Source organism: Callorhinchus milii, unplaced genomic scaffold (genome assembly GCF_018977255.1).
Source record: "Callorhinchus milii isolate IMCB2004 unplaced genomic scaffold, IMCB_Cmil_1.0 Scaffold17, whole genome shotgun sequence".
Lineage (NCBI taxonomy): Eukaryota > Metazoa > Chordata > Chondrichthyes > Chimaeriformes > Callorhinchidae > Callorhinchus > Callorhinchus milii.
In genome coordinates this window covers 10,722,372-10,741,226 of record NW_024704758.1, presented here as the reverse complement: position 1 = coordinate 10,741,226, position 18,855 = coordinate 10,722,372, and the positions used below count along the sequence as shown (strand labels likewise).

General features: G+C 39.7%; 1 protein-coding gene across 2 annotated transcripts in view; it reads right to left on the bottom strand.

The window, feature by feature from the left end:
- lrp4 (low density lipoprotein receptor-related protein 4) overlaps window positions 1-18,855 on the bottom strand; it is a 146,888-nt gene that overhangs the window by 30,015 nt on the left and 98,018 nt on the right. For both annotated transcript variants that reach the window (XM_007887656.2, XM_007887657.2), the window contains exons 4-14: window positions 18,506-18,619; window positions 17,320-17,436; window positions 12,034-12,162; window positions 7,561-7,680; window positions 7,309-7,434; window positions 6,833-6,958; window positions 6,528-6,662; window positions 5,754-5,879; window positions 3,923-4,153; window positions 2,573-2,729; window positions 713-930 (exon numbers count right to left, since the gene is read on the bottom strand). In XM_007887656.2, coding sequence (XP_007885847.1) covers window positions 713-930; window positions 2,573-2,729; window positions 3,923-4,153; window positions 5,754-5,879; window positions 6,528-6,662; window positions 6,833-6,958; window positions 7,309-7,434; window positions 7,561-7,680; window positions 12,034-12,162; window positions 17,320-17,436; window positions 18,506-18,619 — 1,599 coding nt within the window. The remainder of the gene's footprint in view (window positions 1-712; window positions 931-2,572; window positions 2,730-3,922; window positions 4,154-5,753; window positions 5,880-6,527; window positions 6,663-6,832; window positions 6,959-7,308; window positions 7,435-7,560; window positions 7,681-12,033; window positions 12,163-17,319; window positions 17,437-18,505; window positions 18,620-18,855) is intronic.

Sequence of the window (18,855 nt, the reverse complement as noted above, 5' to 3'; positions counted from 1 at the left end):
ATTCATCCACACACTGCAGAAAGATTACAATGAAGGAATGGTTTAAAACACTCCTGACACACCAGTTGCTAGAAATGTCATAGAATTTTGGGGAGGGGGTGTGGATGGGTGGGGGGTTAGACTGGTTGGTTGAAGTAAACAACTAAGAAAGGAGGTTGCAGAGACTGTATTTTGTTCCAAAATGAAACAAATTACTCCTAGAATTGTACAGCAGTGGCTTCCACTTTTTTTGAAATGTTGGGTGAGCTATATTTAGTGCGTCAATAATTTTAGCACCGCACTAAAATATTTGTCACCCACAAAATGCATGTTGTGCCACAATCATTTACATATATTTCATCGACTTGGACAAGGTCAGTGTTTCAGGGTCAGAGACAATACGTACAGGTCGATGCACTCACTATTACTCTGGTTCCTAGAGAAGTTACCAAGTCAGCTATTTCTTCTATTACCTGAGCTGTACCATTATAGCTTACCTATTTGAAAGAAAACGAGCTGATTTTCAAGTATAACTTTGCAATTCCCGTGAGACAATTGAAAATAAATCAGTTCTCCAATATTTTGAAAGAATAGTGATCCAGCATTCCAGTAAGACACTCTAACATAGATTGTTATAATATAAAAGACACAAAATCTATTGAATAAAAATCATCCTTTTATGTGAACATAACAAAGATTCACCGCTATAGCAGTAAAATGATAAATTACACACCTTGGCTTATCACTGCTTTTCTGTTCTGTCCATCAAGATCAGCACGTTCAATCACATGGTGTTTGGCATCCACCCAATACATCTTTTGTCCTGCGTAATCGATGGTAAGTCCATTAGGCCAGAAGAGATGGGTATCTGCTATGATTCTGCGGTTAGATCCATCCATGGCTGCATACTCAATCCGAGGTGTGTTACCCCAATCTGTCCAATAGATAGTCCTGTAAAAAGAGGCAAAATACCAAACAAATAAAATACCAAATGATGGAAATATCAAGAGTTTAAATGAAAGTGATTGACAAATCGGAAAAGTAACAGAATGCACCAGGATAAGCGATAATTACTCGTAGATCTAAATAAACTGAACCGAAACTCGGGATTAAGCTACAACGGGAAATAAAATGATGTACAGCTTGTCACGACTGACGCAAAAACTGGTTTAAACATTTACCACAAATAAGTTGAACATGACAATACATTGATAAAGTTTCAACTTTAAAAAAATCTCCTGGAAAAACTGAAAACCGCTCTAAACAATGCATCCTTCGTTAGGGAGTGCTGTCAAAATTATCAGCGGCAAATATAATTTATAACTGTAATTAGTAGCAAGTTGAAGGTACAGCACACATCAGGAAAAATGTTGCCTTTTTTTGCTTTCAATATCATGGGTCCATACATTTCAATGGGACAAAGTACAACTGATTTTACAAAAGAGAAAACAGTAATTCAACACAATTATTATAAACCCAAATTGCTTTAGGCCGCAGTTCATTTCACTTTTGAGAGGAGCTGAATTTCATTTCATCTGTAAGTGCGTTTCAGCAGCTTTATTAAATGAATAATTTGCCTCATGTTTTTGCACAAATTAACCTTCTCTCCCTGAAAAGTATCACTCACTCAGGTGTTCCTGAATGTCCAGAAGCATTTGCTTTCACACAGTTTGTACTTGTATTTCAAATGCACAGAGTTATATTTGGCATCCACCCAATCCACACTTACACCCACCCAAGAGCAGGATGAACCTAGTGATGAGGATGACTGCAACAACAGCTTGCATTTATAAAGCACCTTTCACGTTGGATGAAGGAAACAAATTAACCAACACAACTGAAGTTGGATTAAGAACCAGAAGCTGGAAAATTAGGATAATGAGCACAAAACGGGACAGCTGAGACAAGAGACCAATGCTGGGCTGGGCTAATGGCACAAGCAGGCCAGCTGCAGGAGCTATTTAAAATCCTGCACCGCACACGCACAGCCCAATAAAAAGGGCAGCTGAATCAGCAGGATTCAACTGCAAAAATATCAAACTCCCAAAAGTCGGAAGAATTAAGTAAAACACCCAAAAAAAAAAGACGTGCAGTTAGGTTATGGGTTCCAAAGCAGATACCAAACCAGATAACCTCGGCTGGTATGCATGGCTGAGCAGACTCGCTTAATTACATACATCTGTGGATTTAGCTGGGACACAGCGACACTGCAACTTAAGTCTGCAACATCAAAGGCTTCCTTCAATTTGCTGTGCATGAAGCAGGTCCCAAATGACAGGGTGTAACATGTCGAGGCAACCCTTGGGATTGAAGTATGTTTGAAAACAATGAGCCACTAAAAAAAAGCTGCGGACTATAACAGGCTTGAGGTTTCAATCTGTTACTAATTTGCAGTATTTCTTAAGACCCAATTTTGCTTGAAGAACAGCCTTGTGATGCTAAATACATCCAACCACTCACAACAACAACAAAATTACATTTGTATAGCTCCTTTCACATCGGGAGGACGTCTCAAGGCCCTCTTAGCACACCGACAGGATGTATAGGTGCTATATCTGACTCTCACTGGATTCATACATTATCAGTAGCTCACCCCTCCATTGGATGTAGTGCTATGGCTCGAGGTTTCTCCAGGTTCTGCCATAGAAGCACTTTTCTCTGTGTCCCATCCAGATTTGCGACCTCAATACGTGAGGTGCCAGAATCTGTCCAGTACAACTTATCATGGATCCAGTCAATGGCCAGCCCACCTGACAAGGAAAGATTTAATTTGCGCGCATTAATAATAATAATAATCCTTGCATTTGATATAACTTCTTAAAACCAGAAGGAAGCATTTGATGGACAATTATAAAATCTTTCCTTACTCTGAGCAAAAATCGCAGCACCTCTTGTAAATTTCCCAAATACAAGAAAAAACACTCAACTTTGTATTTATATTAGACAAGAATTTAAAACTTTTTGCAACTCTTCGAGTTTCGGATTTCATTAACACTCAGAATTCCCCTCTTCTCTTTGCCTTCTTTCTGAGCCTTGCTAGAATTTTATTGTTACTCCTGCCTCATCTGTGTTGGTTTTATTTTTCGCTGCTGCTCATTAACAGCATTCCACACTCTGTTAATGGCCCATTAGACTGTCTCCTGACTTCATATTTTTTATATATTTCCTCCGATTTTTTTTCTTTACTTCCCAACCTCCAAGGCTATGTGGTGGAGCCCCAACCCACACTTTGAGTCCTGATTAAGGTTTATAATAATCCTTACATTTGACATATTATCACGTCGTGAAAATGTCTCAAAGTATTTCACAAGATTTACTGGGAGTTGTGGAATTTTTAGGCCAATGTGGCAGCTGCTTTTTGCACAGGAATGATCCACAGACCTTCACAAAGTGAATGACCAATTTTATCTGGGGGATTTCTGACGAGGAGATTGGAAGAAACTCACTTCTCTTTCCGAAAAATGCTATAAAATCTTTAACATCCACCAAAATGGGCAATTAGGACCTCAGTTAAAGTCCTGAAGAACAACACCTCAGAAAATGCAACGCTCCCTTGCAGGCTAGACACTGAATTGGGGCTTAACCCATAACCTTTTAACTCAGAGGCGAGACTACTACCAACTGAGCCAAGCTGACACTTTATGCCCAAAATGTTAACCTAGCTTTCATTTTTTAAAAAATACTGATTAACCTCAGACGGTTTTCCAATATTTCTGTTTTAATTTCAAATTAACTGGAATTCTGTCCTACAGCTAAGCTTTACCCATAAGACGCATCTCAAGTTGGAAGTGCACCAAACAGACAGGACAAAATAGTCTCTTACTGATGCATCACCCTTTCTCGTTATCCAACCAGATGGTGAAAATGTGAACTAAAGGTAATGCCTTTTTTGAAATGAACACTGCACTGCAGCTCTGAGGTTTGTTTATAGGACCATCAGTACCTGGGCTCTCGAGACCAGTCGATACCACCTCCTCCACGTTGCTCCCATTTAAGTTGGCTTTCATAATGCGGTCTAACGTCACGTCTGACCAGAAAACCAACTCCATGTTGTGATGGAAATCCAGAGCGATGGCATTCTCCAGGTTGTTGAGGAGAAGTGTGTATTCTGATCGGCGGGGCAGTACCTGTCGGATGTCAATCCTGTTTGCAAACAGCAGCACCGGCTCCGGTCCTTAAAAACAAAATGAAGCAATTTTCTTTTAAAATAACCTAAGATTCCTAGAAGAGGATTTCCACTGCCCTTCTCTCTTAAGCTTTTCTACCTCAGAAAACTACAGTAAACTCAAATTTATTGAGCAGTATTCTCGCCCCATTCTATGTAACTTGTTAATCCCATCCTCCCCCACCTCCCCCGAGTTGATTGGCTTAGTTGTCAACCTCAATTCCTTTTACCTTACAGGGTATACGTGTCTCGTTTTTCTTTGTTGCTCAGCAACAACCAAGCTACCATGTGAATTTGATGCTAATAGATGCATCCTTATCAAATTGCTTTAGCTGTAAACTCAGAATCCCCGTTATGTTTAAATACAAATCATAATTATTATTATTATCATCATACAGCGGCATTCTGATCACATTGACACCACTGTCACTGGTCTTGACTTGTATTACTGCCGATCTGAAGCACTGCGGTCAGGTCAGACTCTGACAGCAATGCTGTGATCTTTATGCAAAAAGAATTACAGGAAGGTGCTTTATTGGAGGGTTTGTACAATTGGTTTCTACCACTTCCTTCTGCCCGAAGAAGTACAGATGAGTGTTAAAGGCTAGTGTTAAAGGCTGGTGCCCTTCTCTTTAACATCCATTTGAACAGGCAGATGGGACCTCAGTTTAACATCGCATCTAAAGGATGCCACCTCCAACAATGCAGCGCACCCACAGCACTGCATTCAGCTCTTATGCTCTGCTCACAAACAGACTGAGGGTATGCAAATAGCCTCATCACCTTTCCTTGACATGAACACCACATTTAGGCTGCAAGCATTGGCAGAACGATTACAATTGTGTGCATGGTCAGATATCGCTTTCAGCGTGAGGCTTCTTTAATTAATCTGCAGTGTGGCCTGCAGCAGAAACACTTGAGCAGCCAACGTCAGAACTCCAGCGACAGGAATAGAAAAACAAACTAAATTAACGGGAGAAAATTTACGAAAGTGAACCCGAGGTGAATGAAACAAGGAAGCCGAAGGAAAGAATATTAAATGAGGGAGAGTCGCGTGAAAATACACAAAAGGAAGGCTGAAGGGACCACAAGTATCAATGACACGGTCAAAAAAAAACTCAAAATGGCAAATATATAAAATGGAAAATAAAAGAAGTAAAATCGCACGACAACAAAACAAACGAAAGGTTAGAAAAATAATCTGCATAGTCAAACTCATTTGCGACTTCCGATCGAAGCACAATTAAAATGCGATAATCTGGTACAATCACTTAATGTTGTTAATTGATGACTAGAGGGCACTTGCGAAATATGAAAGCACACATCAAAGCATCAATAAATACAGTGAAGTCAAAAGGCTAATAGTTTCTTTTTAATGTGAATCGATAAGTCAATAAAGTGGAGTACGGCTATCCCCACTGGAACTGGATTGGAATAATGCAACTTGATTTCACGCAGGACCGTTAACCCTTTGAATGCAAGGGAGTCTGGAGATTCTACAGATTTATATCCCGCTAATCCATTCTATAATTCTCTACGAGTACATGCTTTAAGACATCGGGGGTCAACCTTTTGTAAGAATAATTTAGAGGGATTGAGGTGCACATACCCAATGCTTTGCAGCCCCGTTTGTCAGGGCGGAGTTCATAGCCCTGAACACACCAGCATTGGAATCCTCCCTCTGTATTGGTGCAGCCTTGACTGCAGTATCCATCCTCCGCACATTCATTGACATCTACAAGACAATTTACCACATTTTGATCATTGTGACATTTATGTAGAAGGAAGGCCAACTCTTATGCCCTTTCACATCTCATGCATCCCTGTGTAAACTTCCCAGATCATCAGGAGATTCCTGTCCACCCACCCTCTATGCTGAATGCAAGATACCAACTTAGCTCAGTCAGTATCCTGCAAATTATCACTCAAATACTACCTAGTACCCTAATTCAATGCTGCCGGAATTTGGTGTCTAATATTCGTTAGTGTGTGTGTGTGTGTGGGGGGGGGGGGGGGGTCGAAGTGAAGGGTATTTAGGGATTGTTAAGGAATAGCTCTATATCTGCAATATTTTATAATTATCACATTTTCCACATTATAAATGCTATAAATCTCATCGCAGAGCTATATTCCCTGGGGAAAACATGGCATCCTACAAAGCACGAGACAAACGGCATTCCGAGGGTAAACAAGATTTGGAATTCCATATCAACCAGGTGCAACCTTTCACTTCCGCCCAATACCACCCGGCTTTGTGGACTCGGCTAACTATTTGTACTAAGACATTCCACATTGTAAAATAACCCGCGTTGCCGAGGGAAATACCCAGTCTTGATTTATTCCTACACTATCAAGGAAACGTAATGATTTTAAGGAGTCCCACCTTGACAAAACTTTCCGTTCTCGGATAATCGGTAGCCTGTGTGGCACGTGCATTGAATAAGGCCTCGAAACTGCTGACACTTGTGAGCGCATCCGCCATTGTTCACATTGCAGTTTTCGTCTTCGTTGCGTGCACCTATGTTTGAAAGGACAGTGATTAGACTTGGTTCGAGTCAACTGCACAATGATTTTTGTTTTTTGTTCATCCTGAAAATCAATTGGGGGCAATGCATTTAGCTGGTACTGTGCTGTAAACACCGTGTGTGCAGATATTTTGAATTAGAATGCATTAATGTTCTAACTTACGGCAGTTTTGGTGTGGGCTTTCGTCACTGCCATCTTCACAATCATTGACACTATTGCAGACTTTGCGTTGACCAATGCAACGTCCGTTGCCACATGTGAACTGATCTGGAGCACAGTGCGGGGTTTCTGTGTTGGGAATAGGAAGATTAGCATCCCCCAAGTCATTTCAGCCAACAGCACTCAACAAGCTGACACACTCATTTATTATCCTGTGCTCTCACTAGCAAAGATGACTCAACAGTTACTATGGACATAAAGCAAAGTGCACATGGAAATGATAAATTAGGGCAATTTAATGGAGTGGTTTAATTTAACCATTTAAAGGAAATTAGGATAAATTTGTAGACGAAAAAAATTTCTTCAAAAGTCTTATCCTTCAAAGTGATTAAAGTGGCATTTTACTCAGCAATCATCATCGCTTTCTGCCTGTGTCATTATGCAAATCAATGACATTCCCGGAGAGCTCCCATTATCACCTGTCTTCTCACAGTCTTCTTCATCGCTATTATCGGAGCAATCATCCTCTCCATCGCATCGCCATGACAGCCGCACACATCGGCCAGACTTGCAGCGAAACTGGTCTGTGGTGCACTGCGAAGTGGCTGCACAATAAAGATAAGCACTTTCAGTGTTTCCGCTAACGTACGAGAAACAGAATCCATTATATTATTTGGGAGCTTGTGATCAATTTCCCCCCCTTTTTTGGGGGCAAACAAAGAGAGGCTTACTGCAATTTTTCTCATCAGACTGGTCGTCGCAGTCAAAATCACCATCACACCTCCAGCCAGCATTGATACACAGCCCACTGTTACATAGAAATTCACCCGATCTACATGGGTGATGTGATGCTATATAAAAAAAAATCAGGGAAACAGAATTAGTATACATTGTACACATAATGGGTTAATCGTCTATTTCATTGCTTTTTTAAAAAAAGAGTAAATCTGTAACTTTAACATTCTGATTTGAACATAACTTTATAACATTCTCAAACTTACAAAAATTAAACATAATTTTATGATTTTATCATTTGAACAATTCCCCAGATTTTAGTCAGTACTTTCAGGGCAGAAAAGAGTTGTTGAGATATTCATTTACAGATGTCCAGGTATTCAGGCATATGATACTAATAATGCCAGGTGTTAAGGTATTGATGCTTAGCAGGAAAAACATTACCACACAAGCAGAAATTCAGGTGCAGAAATGCATGAATGCCCGATTTCTGTTTTCTGTTCACCTTACACATCGGCAAACTAATTTGTGTCATTTCCACGAACATAACATCAGTTTCAATGTCCACATATCAAATACTCAAACAAGTGACAAAAGCACAAGATAAATTACAGCTGATGCGCGAAACATGTCGGCAGTACTCAAACAATGCGCCATTTGGCAGGGCACGAGCTCTGCACCATGGACTGACAGCCCCTCTTTCCCTGCACAGTCAGGTAAATGGTTCAGTCATGCCATCAGGAGATGGTGCCATTCGGAGGGGCTGCCAAGTAAAGTCTGGGAGGTTATAATAATAACAATCCTTGCATTTGATATAGTGCTTTTATCACGAATTCGAGACATTTCAAAGCGCTTCTCACAGAATATACTGTCAAGTGTAGTGACTGTATATTTTACCCACAGGAATGGAGACATAATAGGAGAGAAAGGCTTGAGCAACCATTCCTTTACAACTCTAAACACTCAGCTTGTAACATGGTGGAATTGGCAAGGGTCAGGGAACAGCTAATTGCCCATTTTCGGATACAGCAAAACTAAAATATTTACCTCTCCAAAAATGCATATGTGTACGTGTGTACATGTGCGTTGTGTGAGAGGGAGAGTGAGAGAGGGTAAGAGGAAGAGAGAGATAGAGAGAGAAATCTCTAATGTTGCACTGTCTTCTTATTGCACTATGTTGCGTAGAATACGTTCCAATTGGAGAAAAGAAGTTGTACTTCTTCAATAAACCCACAGGTTGTATCAGTCTGCACATCTATTTGAAGATTCTCCTATTCAGCATTACACCCATCAAAGTAAAATGTCTGCCTTTGAAGATACAGCAAAAACCAATAGGAACCGTTACTGAAAAAGTCCATTCATTTCCCCCTGGCCAGAACAGCAGATTCCAGAGGACCACAGAAAGATATCTCGACTGTTTTTTTGGCAAAAAAAATCTTAATAAATAAGACTATCTTTGATCCTGACTTCTATTTGGAACACATACAAGGAGGATTTGTTAACATCTTAGTTCTGGTGATACGTTCGCATTTCGACCTGCATAGTTTGTGTAAAACATTTGGGCCAGTGCCTTCTGAAGAGTGAAGTGCCCGTGAGTTCTTCCCCCATACGTGCTTTCCTAATGTGTATGTATCATTGTTTAATGAAGCCTCGTAAATACTAAATAGGTATGCTTTTGAGTGCAAAACGGCTGTTGCTATTTGAGAAATAAATATTGTTCTCAATCACTGATTTTAAAATGATCTCCAGCTGGAGAAGATAGCTGAATATTACAGAATGGCAATCTTGTAAACTGATTGCATTATGTGGATTAGGTTTCTATTTACTAAGCGATTAGGAGATGAGCGAGAATGAACTTCAAGTCTATATCAGAGGCATCAAGATGATAATGTGAATCTTAAGTGACGATCAAGGAGATCAAATGTTAAAACTCTCAAGAGCACGGAGCACCTTCCCAAGCACATCATATCTTGCAATTACACTTCACTTCCAAGTTACATATCTTCACAGATGTGTTCCGTCACCATCTTGAAACATTTTACTGCCACCGGTTTTTCTTTGCACATAGGAACACAAGAACACAGAACCAACCAATAAAGGCCATTGGGCTCTTTGAGCCTGTTCAAGGTCTTCTAATCTTATTTCCCTGCTTTGAACCCAAACCACTTAATAGTCTGTGTTCCCATGATATCTATCCATCGCATTGTAAACACCTGGGCAGTGCATTCCACATCATCACAATTTCTCTGCATCTTGCAATGGGGAGAAGGAATCTCATTATAAGCAAAAGTGTGTGCTCTCCAGGCAGGACAGGAAGGCAATCTTACCCAATAAATATATTGCCAATAACCGAGGAAATGGTTGGTTCATTACACGTTATAGGCAGATTAAATGCATGGTGACCTGGATGGTGCCCTTGGGTAAAACATCTGCACAGACAAGTAGGTGTCAGAAAGGAAAAGCAATGAGATCTAATAACACGTAGTATGAAAGAAGTATAAACGTGATCGGTGTGCAATATGGGTGGTGCGTAATGTGGCAGATGTATCATCTGAAACATGTAAAATACAATCAGTTTACAAGATTTGACAAGTCCATAAATAACTATCAAACCTCTGAAATGTAATGTCCAGAACATGATCTGGATGTTTTAAAAGTTATAAAAACAGGGTAGAGGATTATTTGGTATTAATTAGAACCTCTATATACTATAGTCAAACAGTTTCTGATAGTGTTTACAATCATTAGAGCCCTTTGTTCTATTGCAATCGGTACAGAATATGTAGTTTCTGTAAAACAAACAGCTGTTTAAAACCACAGGGCTAGGATTTTATGACTAATCACAGTTATTCACTGAAACTGCACTAAAACATTTTAGTTTCAAAGATACTGAACATTTCAGCCAACTGGGAGTTTTGCACCAAAAAAGCAAAGATTGCTTTCAATAAAATGCACATCAGTTTCATCTTAGTTTCTAAAATGAAACAAATTAATCTCCGTTTTTGCATAAAAGACTGAGTCAGAACCTGTTGCGAGAAAGCAAATGCAATTTTGGTTAGCTTTCTTTAAGATGGATTTGCTATCTCTGCACTTTCAGTAATCATATGGCTCAACAAGCAATGCAGTTATGGGACTGGTGTGCAATTAAAATAGCAAAACAGATCATCGGATGATCATTACCTCACTTTCTCATGACATAAAAGGGTGTGCAGTTCCACAAACTTCACCCTCCCTGAAATGGTGAGAGACAACTTTAAATCGAGATAAGAATAACATTTGAGGTTTTCTTTTTAACATTGCATCCCTATGGGACGGGGGGACTTCATATGGGACTGAAAGGATTGCTCTTAAAGAAGCCAGCACAGACCAGAGCCAGCACAGGCCAAATGGCCTTCTTCTGTGCCATAACGATAGTTCCAACAGGTTATAGATCCCCCCTCTTCTCCTTGGTTAACCCATCAGGAGAGAGAGCAATGCAGGAAATACCTCAATATTCACCTGAACATGCCTGCTCTCTTCCCTAAACAATTTTGTCGGCTCCAACCACACTTGCCCCTGGGTGTGATTACCAGTCTAGACTGGCATTGCTGTCAGGTTATCCACTCATTTTGGTTTTATCCTTAATCTTTGGTTGGCATTGAGTAAGCCTCACATGTTTGGGAGGAAACAAAGTGTTTTGAAGACTTGCGGAACAGATTAATATCAAGTTTCGCTGTTTAGTAGTGATTTGTTGGGCGTGTACCATTATTATCAAATCCCAAATAGCAAAGCTTAAAATTACAAGGACAATTTCCCCAAAATTCATGATTTTTTTTTGCCTCATAGAAAATAGCATTTTCTATTCAGGCTCCCTCCAAGCCAGGGAAAGCAGCTTCTAACATGTGGGAAACGTGGCAATTAGCAACCAAGTATGGGATGGCAGCCTCACAAAAGGGATACTGAACTAGCAGTGCTGTGCCAGACATTTCACCTCAAAGTAACCACACAAGTTGTCAGCATTTCATTCCCATTATGCATGAAATGAGTTTTGCAATGTGCTTTGTAGATATACTGGTTCGGTTTTGGAGACAACTTCTCCAGGTGATGTATTTTCTTTTGTTGTTGTTGCTTAGCCCCTGATGTTCCTGCCACCATCTGCAATGTGGTAGAGTGTCTGTCTGTGTGTGTGTAAATGGTAAAGTTTTCATTTCAAACACTTCAATTAGTCCAAAGAAAATCTCTGAATCTACCCTAATTAAATGTAGAAGATATCTGTGTACCATACATAATATTATTCTCCGCCCCATCACAAAGAAATTCTTCAAAATTTGGAACAATTATTGCATTTACCTTGAATTCACAGTTATCAGTCAAGTTTTACATGACAAAATATAAATGTATTTCCTTCGGATGCTAACAAAGTAAATAAATCTCCAAACTAGAGAATTAGAAAGCAATTAAAGAGAGTGATAAATGCGGCAGTAACTTACCACAGTCGGACTCATCTGACCAATCACCACAGTCATCATCCCCATCGCAGTGGTATATGTCAAGAATGCAGCGTCCGTATGCACACTGGAACTCCTCCACACTGCAAGTGGTGGCAGGAATATCAGAGGCTGAAGAACAACAAAGGAAATCATATCATCTGGAGAAGCAGTACCATTTCTCTGCGCAGATCATTCTCTGAAGTTGCAACGGTCAACTGATAATCCACAGCCTTCCAACTCAGCAAGATGCTACTAACCTAGCCTGGCTGACTTGGTAACCACAGCAGTACGCGAGAGCAGGTAGTGTGGACATTCGGTCTCTTTTGTTATGTACTGAATTGCGGAAAACTGGTATTGCTTACAGTGAACGGTAACACTGAGATAACGCCAAGGAGCCTAAATGGGTCATTTCAGAGACTTTTCCAATATACCGGGAACCTCCTTCACTCACTCAGACCACATTTACCATGTGCATTGCTGTTCCCTATTGCAACAGTCTACAAGCTAAACAAAATGGTCTTGTTGCCTTGTTACCTTATTCTTTGGCTCTGGGTGCAGCAATGTAAAGTTTATCTCCCACTGCCTTTGGCAGGGCTCAGGTACAATTTTATTGTGTGCCACAGGACCTGCCCATACAGGCTGTGGATATTTTGGGCAGATCTTTCCCTCATATCGAAGTGGTTTGTTAGGTAGAACACAAAGCCATAATTTGATCATCCCAAAAAACCGGCCCCATTTTGGGCACTGAGTAATGTCATCAAGCATTCCATGTCAGATAATAACAAGTAACATCCAGAGTAAGTCTCCTCAGCCCTCCCCCAACCATATGTTTCAATCCTAACCTTTAAGGAGCACTTTGTGACATTTCCATTCCCCACAAACAGCAAAATATACTTGTTGAACTTTTAAATTCTGCTGTCCAGGCTATTTACTTTCATTTCCTCCAATTTTTCATGTCACAAAACAAATTGTGGAATTCATTTTATTTGGATCTTTTCTTCTCGTTCTCAAAACGCTCCAAAAATTTTTTTTTGCTGACTGTGTAGGTGAAATAGGGGGAAAAAACAGTTAATAAAGTAATGTTACTGAATTTGACACTGGAAAATAGTTGCTTATTTGTTTACTTGGGAGTCAGAAATCCTTGTAGACTTGTCACTGAAGTAATTGTCTGTCTGCAGCAGATGGTTGCCATTAGGTTTTATGTCTTAGTCTATGTGCTAGACAACAGGAAATTCCAGAGTTAATTAATATTCTCAGATTTGACAAATCTTTTGTAAAGGAGACAGAATAATGATTGTTCGGGAAGATTTAAAATAAGATTGCTAAGATCATTTAAGCAAGGTCAATTTGTTTTTGTACAGAACTTCAGAAATAGACTTCATATCGGTGCAACCAACATTATTTATGGTCTTAAGAAAAATAATTGGATTTGTGATTCAATCACAAATTTGAAGAAAATCTGGGCGTTAGTCTAGTCTCCAGCTCCACTGAACCCAACAACAGGGTTTATGAAACGTGATGAATCTTCAAAATGATTTAATGATGCTGAGTTGTTCACAAAGAGTCTGCCCGGCCCTGGGATAATTTTACCCTAACAGGCTCTCCCCCCCCACACCCCTCTCCTGTACTGAAAGAATTTCACATCTCGCAGATAGCCCGACTATTCTCAGAGGCTCAGATTCAATCGTGTTTGGAATAGCAAGGAAATACTCTTGCAATGTACACTGCGCTAAATCCCACGAGAGTCCCATCACAGAGGTGAATCGAATTGTTTCAGAACCACTTGTTCTGGTCAGGGTCTGCACTTAACATTCCACGTCACTGTCACAGACAGTGCCTTCCACCGCTCTGCCTTGCAGGGAATGACTGTAAGCAGGTTTGACAGATGTTTGAAAGTGAGAACTTGTGTTACTTGGATTCTTTGAAGTTTTCTTTAAAAAAGCTACTGTTCCCATATGAGTCATTTCAAACAATTGACAGCTGCTTTGTATCAAAAGGAATGCATAAAATCCAATTCTAATAAAAACAGCTATTAACCTGCACATTTCCAAGATCTTAGTCCCAATATATCCCACCTGCATGCTATAAAGCAGAAAATTCGGTGCTTTCTCCTTTGATACAAAGGCTTTGAACTTGATATTTGCGTGGTTTGGACTTATTAGTTATCAGTGAAAACAGTGTAGCAAAAACAGATCCAGTTTGAGAAAACGGGAAATTGAGAAATACATTATTTTTATTTGCCCATTTTCTCCTCCTTCACTAACACTTGCTGGCAGCAGACCTCTGGAATCTTTATCAAAATGGACCTGATGATACATAGGAAATAATTCTTGCATTTGATTTATCGGCTATAACATTGAAACGGTTCAAAGTGAGTCACTGGAACTTTAATGTGTTAAAGCCTAGTGAGTATCTGAAGACTATTTGACAACAGACATCGCCTGATTCTGTTGTTTGTTACTGTGCCAGAGTTGGGCTGAGCTAAGATCTTTGCCCAGATAGTGCCTCATTCAAAGGAACAGTAGGTGTGGATTCTGTCACGAATGAGCTAAATTTTCTTTCAAACCCCCAATCAAAGTTGTGTAAGATGAAGTTCCTTCATTCTGGATGGAAGAGCTAGCAAGTCATATGTGATCCGGACAGTAAGTTTTGGCAGGTGATTCAACCATGGAAAACATCATGGCCAATCCTGACTTTTATGCTTGCCTTACATCCACACATGCACACTTCCCAGTAGTGTAGACTAGATACTGATCAGGAATGGATACGGACTCATTTCCCTGTTTATCTTGTTGAGATCAGCTAACTTAGCCCTGGGTTGAGCTCACACCTGCAACCTTCTGTTCTCTGCACTGACGTGGGTGGTTGGTTCCTGTACCCACCAGGCTATTAGGGCACTTGCAATTCCAGCTTTTATCTCCAGCTAAAAATATCTTAAACTCAACTCGCTCAATAATTCAAAACCTCTTTGATTTCTTTAACAACCAATAGAGAAGAATGTTGCCTGGAGGTCCCATTAATATTCAAAATCAAAAAAGAGTGTTTAATTGCAGAGGGTTTTTTTGAGCCAATTTTTGCTTCACTAATCTTCTCCCAGCCCTTCTTTCCTGAAGCATTAACTCTTCAAGAGGGTGCAGTACATGTTTTTTGGTAGCTCTTGCTCAAGAGTGATATGACTGATGGGTTAACATTGGGAATGGTGTGGGGGGGGTGGGTGGGGGCGGCGAGTAGAGGAAGAGACCTTCAACAGTGAAAGGTTGAGAGGGAGTGAAGGCCAGCAACCCTGAGGAATCACAGCTGAGTCCACTCCTGCCACAAACCAACATACAATTGCTCCTATTAAGGATGCATCATTATATATACCCTGTTATAACGCCCTTCAATATAGCACTGTTATTATCCAGTTATGGCAAGTGGGTTTGGTTGTGCAGCTGGTGGCATTCTGCACAGTGCACTCCAGTGACAGCTTAGACCCAGAAACCATGACCACTTTAGCTGTTTGCTGCCTCTTTTGTACCACAGGTTAAATGTTTCTGGATCCAAACAACAAGATTGTAGCAGGATTGCCCTGTATGTGGACTAAGCCACCGGTTTAAGGTGGCCAAGATGCCATGTCGTAAACCTACCTTAATGAAGAAATTTATATTTTTTAGAGCATGCCAATGCAAAATAGACCCATGGTGCCCTTCACTATTCACTGGTTTAGACAAAACAGCAGATTGTTTGTGGAATCTGTTCAAGATAGCTATACTTCGTCTGCTTCACTTCATTACGTGTCTTATTGACTGACATGCATTGGATTTTCGCTGAATGGACCATAAAAGCTCTGGAATCTCATTTAATTTACATCAATTAGTAATTATTCATGCTATCTACAATACGATTTTCCCAGAATTGAATTCATTGTTATAGTCCCAGCCAGCCAAGATGAATGAGTTTTTCCTGCTGTACTTTAAAAACAAACTAGTTTTAAAATAATCCAACACGGGAATAATTTTTAATAGTTGCATGCCTTTGCTCACTATCTGTCGAAAAGTGCCTTTATCTCTTAAGATCAAAGGAATGCTTTATTCTGCTCAAAGCATCTGAGAGCCAATGACTTTGACTTCCCTCTCCTTTGAAGTCCTTATTAGCCTGAACTCCTGATAAGACAGTTAAAAGCATCTGATGCAATTTATTTATTCTCTGCATTCGGTAGAAAGTCTGCATTTTCACATCTCCTCAAAAATATCACTTTTCTACAGCAGATTTAGTGTACTGTATCTATACTATATTATATGAAGACGAGGAGGTGAATCCATTCGGAGGCATCTGCAACCCACTTCACATTGAATTTTGCATATTTACATGGAGAATGAAATGTGAACAAGAATTTATTGCTTGGGAGCTAGAAAAAAGAGCTAGAAATTGTGAACTTGACACTGATTCCATTTTGGAGATGGAGAGAAAATCTGTATGTTTAACCACCCACACCCGAACACACTACTATTTTGTGCTTCCAGTTTCTCAAGTCCTCAATGGCCACAAAAGCTACCTAAAAATGGTTCCGTTTAAACAATGCCAAATTTCTCTGTCTATTGGAAAAAAATACATCACCATTTACATGATTTGCCCTTAGGTAATAATAATAATAATCCCTGCATTTGATATAGCGCTTTTTACGTCTTCTAGACGTCCCAAAGCGCTTCACAGAATATACTGTAAAGTGAATTGACTGTATATTTGTGGATGAACGCAGCAGCCAATTGCGCACAGCAATGTCCCACAAACAGTCATGGATTGAAAATGACCAATTTATTATTGTTTTGTTTTGTTGGAGGGATTATTATTAGGCTCTGTGTGGAGTAAGGAAACGTGCCCAAGGTTTCGCCCTCTGCCTGGAATTGAACTCAGGTCTCTCACTTGCAAAGCGAGTGCTCTAACCACTGAGCTACAGTAGGACTCCACGGTAGACATTTTCTCTAAATTAAAGCATTTACAAACTGTAATTAATCCCAAGTGAAATCCATCACGCCCTCCAAAAAAATCATTAGCTAATCTTCAATAGAAAAAGTGGGCCTTTGAAATATTCTTTTCTCTGGTGAGATTCATTCATGCCATTGTAAAAAAATGTCTGGGCCTAACAATTGAGACTATTGTCACTTAAACACTCCAGAACAAAACATTAACTGATCAATATGTATTTTCTACATTAAATATACTATATATATTTATTCTACACACTCGCTCTCTATATATATAATATATTACAGTGACTACCACAATTTATTCCTTAATAATACTTACGACAGCCTTCTTCATCAGATCCATCTTTGCAATCTGTGTCTCCATCACAGTACCAGTGCTCTGCAATGCAACTGCCATCATTACACCGAAACTCTTTGTCAGAACATTTCCGCATGTCTGTAACAAGCAAAAGGCAATAATACATTTCAGAGTGTTCACTGAAATGTCTGGAAAGAGACAAGATCTTGTATATGAATCAGTACCTGAACAACAAAACAACAAACACTTTCAAACTCAATTGGGAGGTTTCTACGACAACCAAGAAAATGTCCCTTTTCTTTATGGTTCATTCAGTTAATCGTCTGTAATAGACAGTATTTGCCCCAGAGGACTTCAGCACTTTGTGTGGCATAGGGGGAAACAACTGATGTGTGATGATATGTAGTGGTGGGAGGCATTTTTGCTCCCCTACAGTGTTGAATTTCCAACATAAGAGGGTAAAGAAAAGTGGAGAATGAGTTTTTGTGCACCCTCTAGTATCTGGCTCAGGCCAATATTGGCAGAGATTTATAAGCAGTGAGCTTAGAAAATAAACCTTGGAAGCAAATGGGGAGAAAATAAAAATTAGGAATGCTCCTTTTGATATAGTTGCTCTTGAATACTTGAAGCAATGTTTGAAAAGCAGCAGCATGTATTATATTGTAATGATTTATTGTTTTGCAATGGTTTGCACAGGTGTTAAATACTACACATGGGTCTGTGAATAATTTGATTTGAGAAAGTGTGTGGTACCATTTTACAACCACCAGATGTCTCTCATAAGTTATCAGTTCTCTGCCATTTGTTACTGTTTACAAAGTCCAGTAATAATACCCAGGGGTTCCAATATTCCAGTTTTTGGTAATTTTCACAACATAGACCAATACAGAACATCAGGAGATATGGTATAAACCATGAGACAAAATATCTAGAGCAGCCAGTAAATTTTTAATATGGTGGAGCTTTCAAAGACAATTAAGATTCAGAAAAGTTTTGCTTCCAAACGAAATGTTTGAAAAGTTGGGATAGCGTAAGCTGAAATCCACCAGTTCCTTTCAATTAATTGCAGTCAAAGAAATCACCTGCCTTTTAAAAGCTGGATCCGATTCACATTCATTGAGTGACAAAGAGGTATAACAAATGGCATGGTATATTTACAGCTGCCTCAAAACCTGACGTAGATACCAACACAATTTGGTTTACTCACCACATTGTTCATCGCTGTTGTCTCCACAGTCATTGTCACCATCACAGTGCCACAAACTCCGGATACAGTAGCCATTTTGGCAATGAAACTCGTCTTCCTCGCACTCGCGGGGTGCTGAAACGCAAAGCAAGAGCTTGAGTTAAACTGGCCACCACTGTTACTGGTGATGGGTTTTGTTTACAGTCAAACAGGACGACTATTTGAAGTCTCGCGCACTTGGACTTTCATCTTTCACCGTTACCCTGCAATGCTTCATTTGCAGTCTTTGTTCATTTGGATTATCAAATGCAATCGATTTAAAACCGATAAATGTGTCTTCTGAAAGCCTCACGTACATGAAAAAAATATTC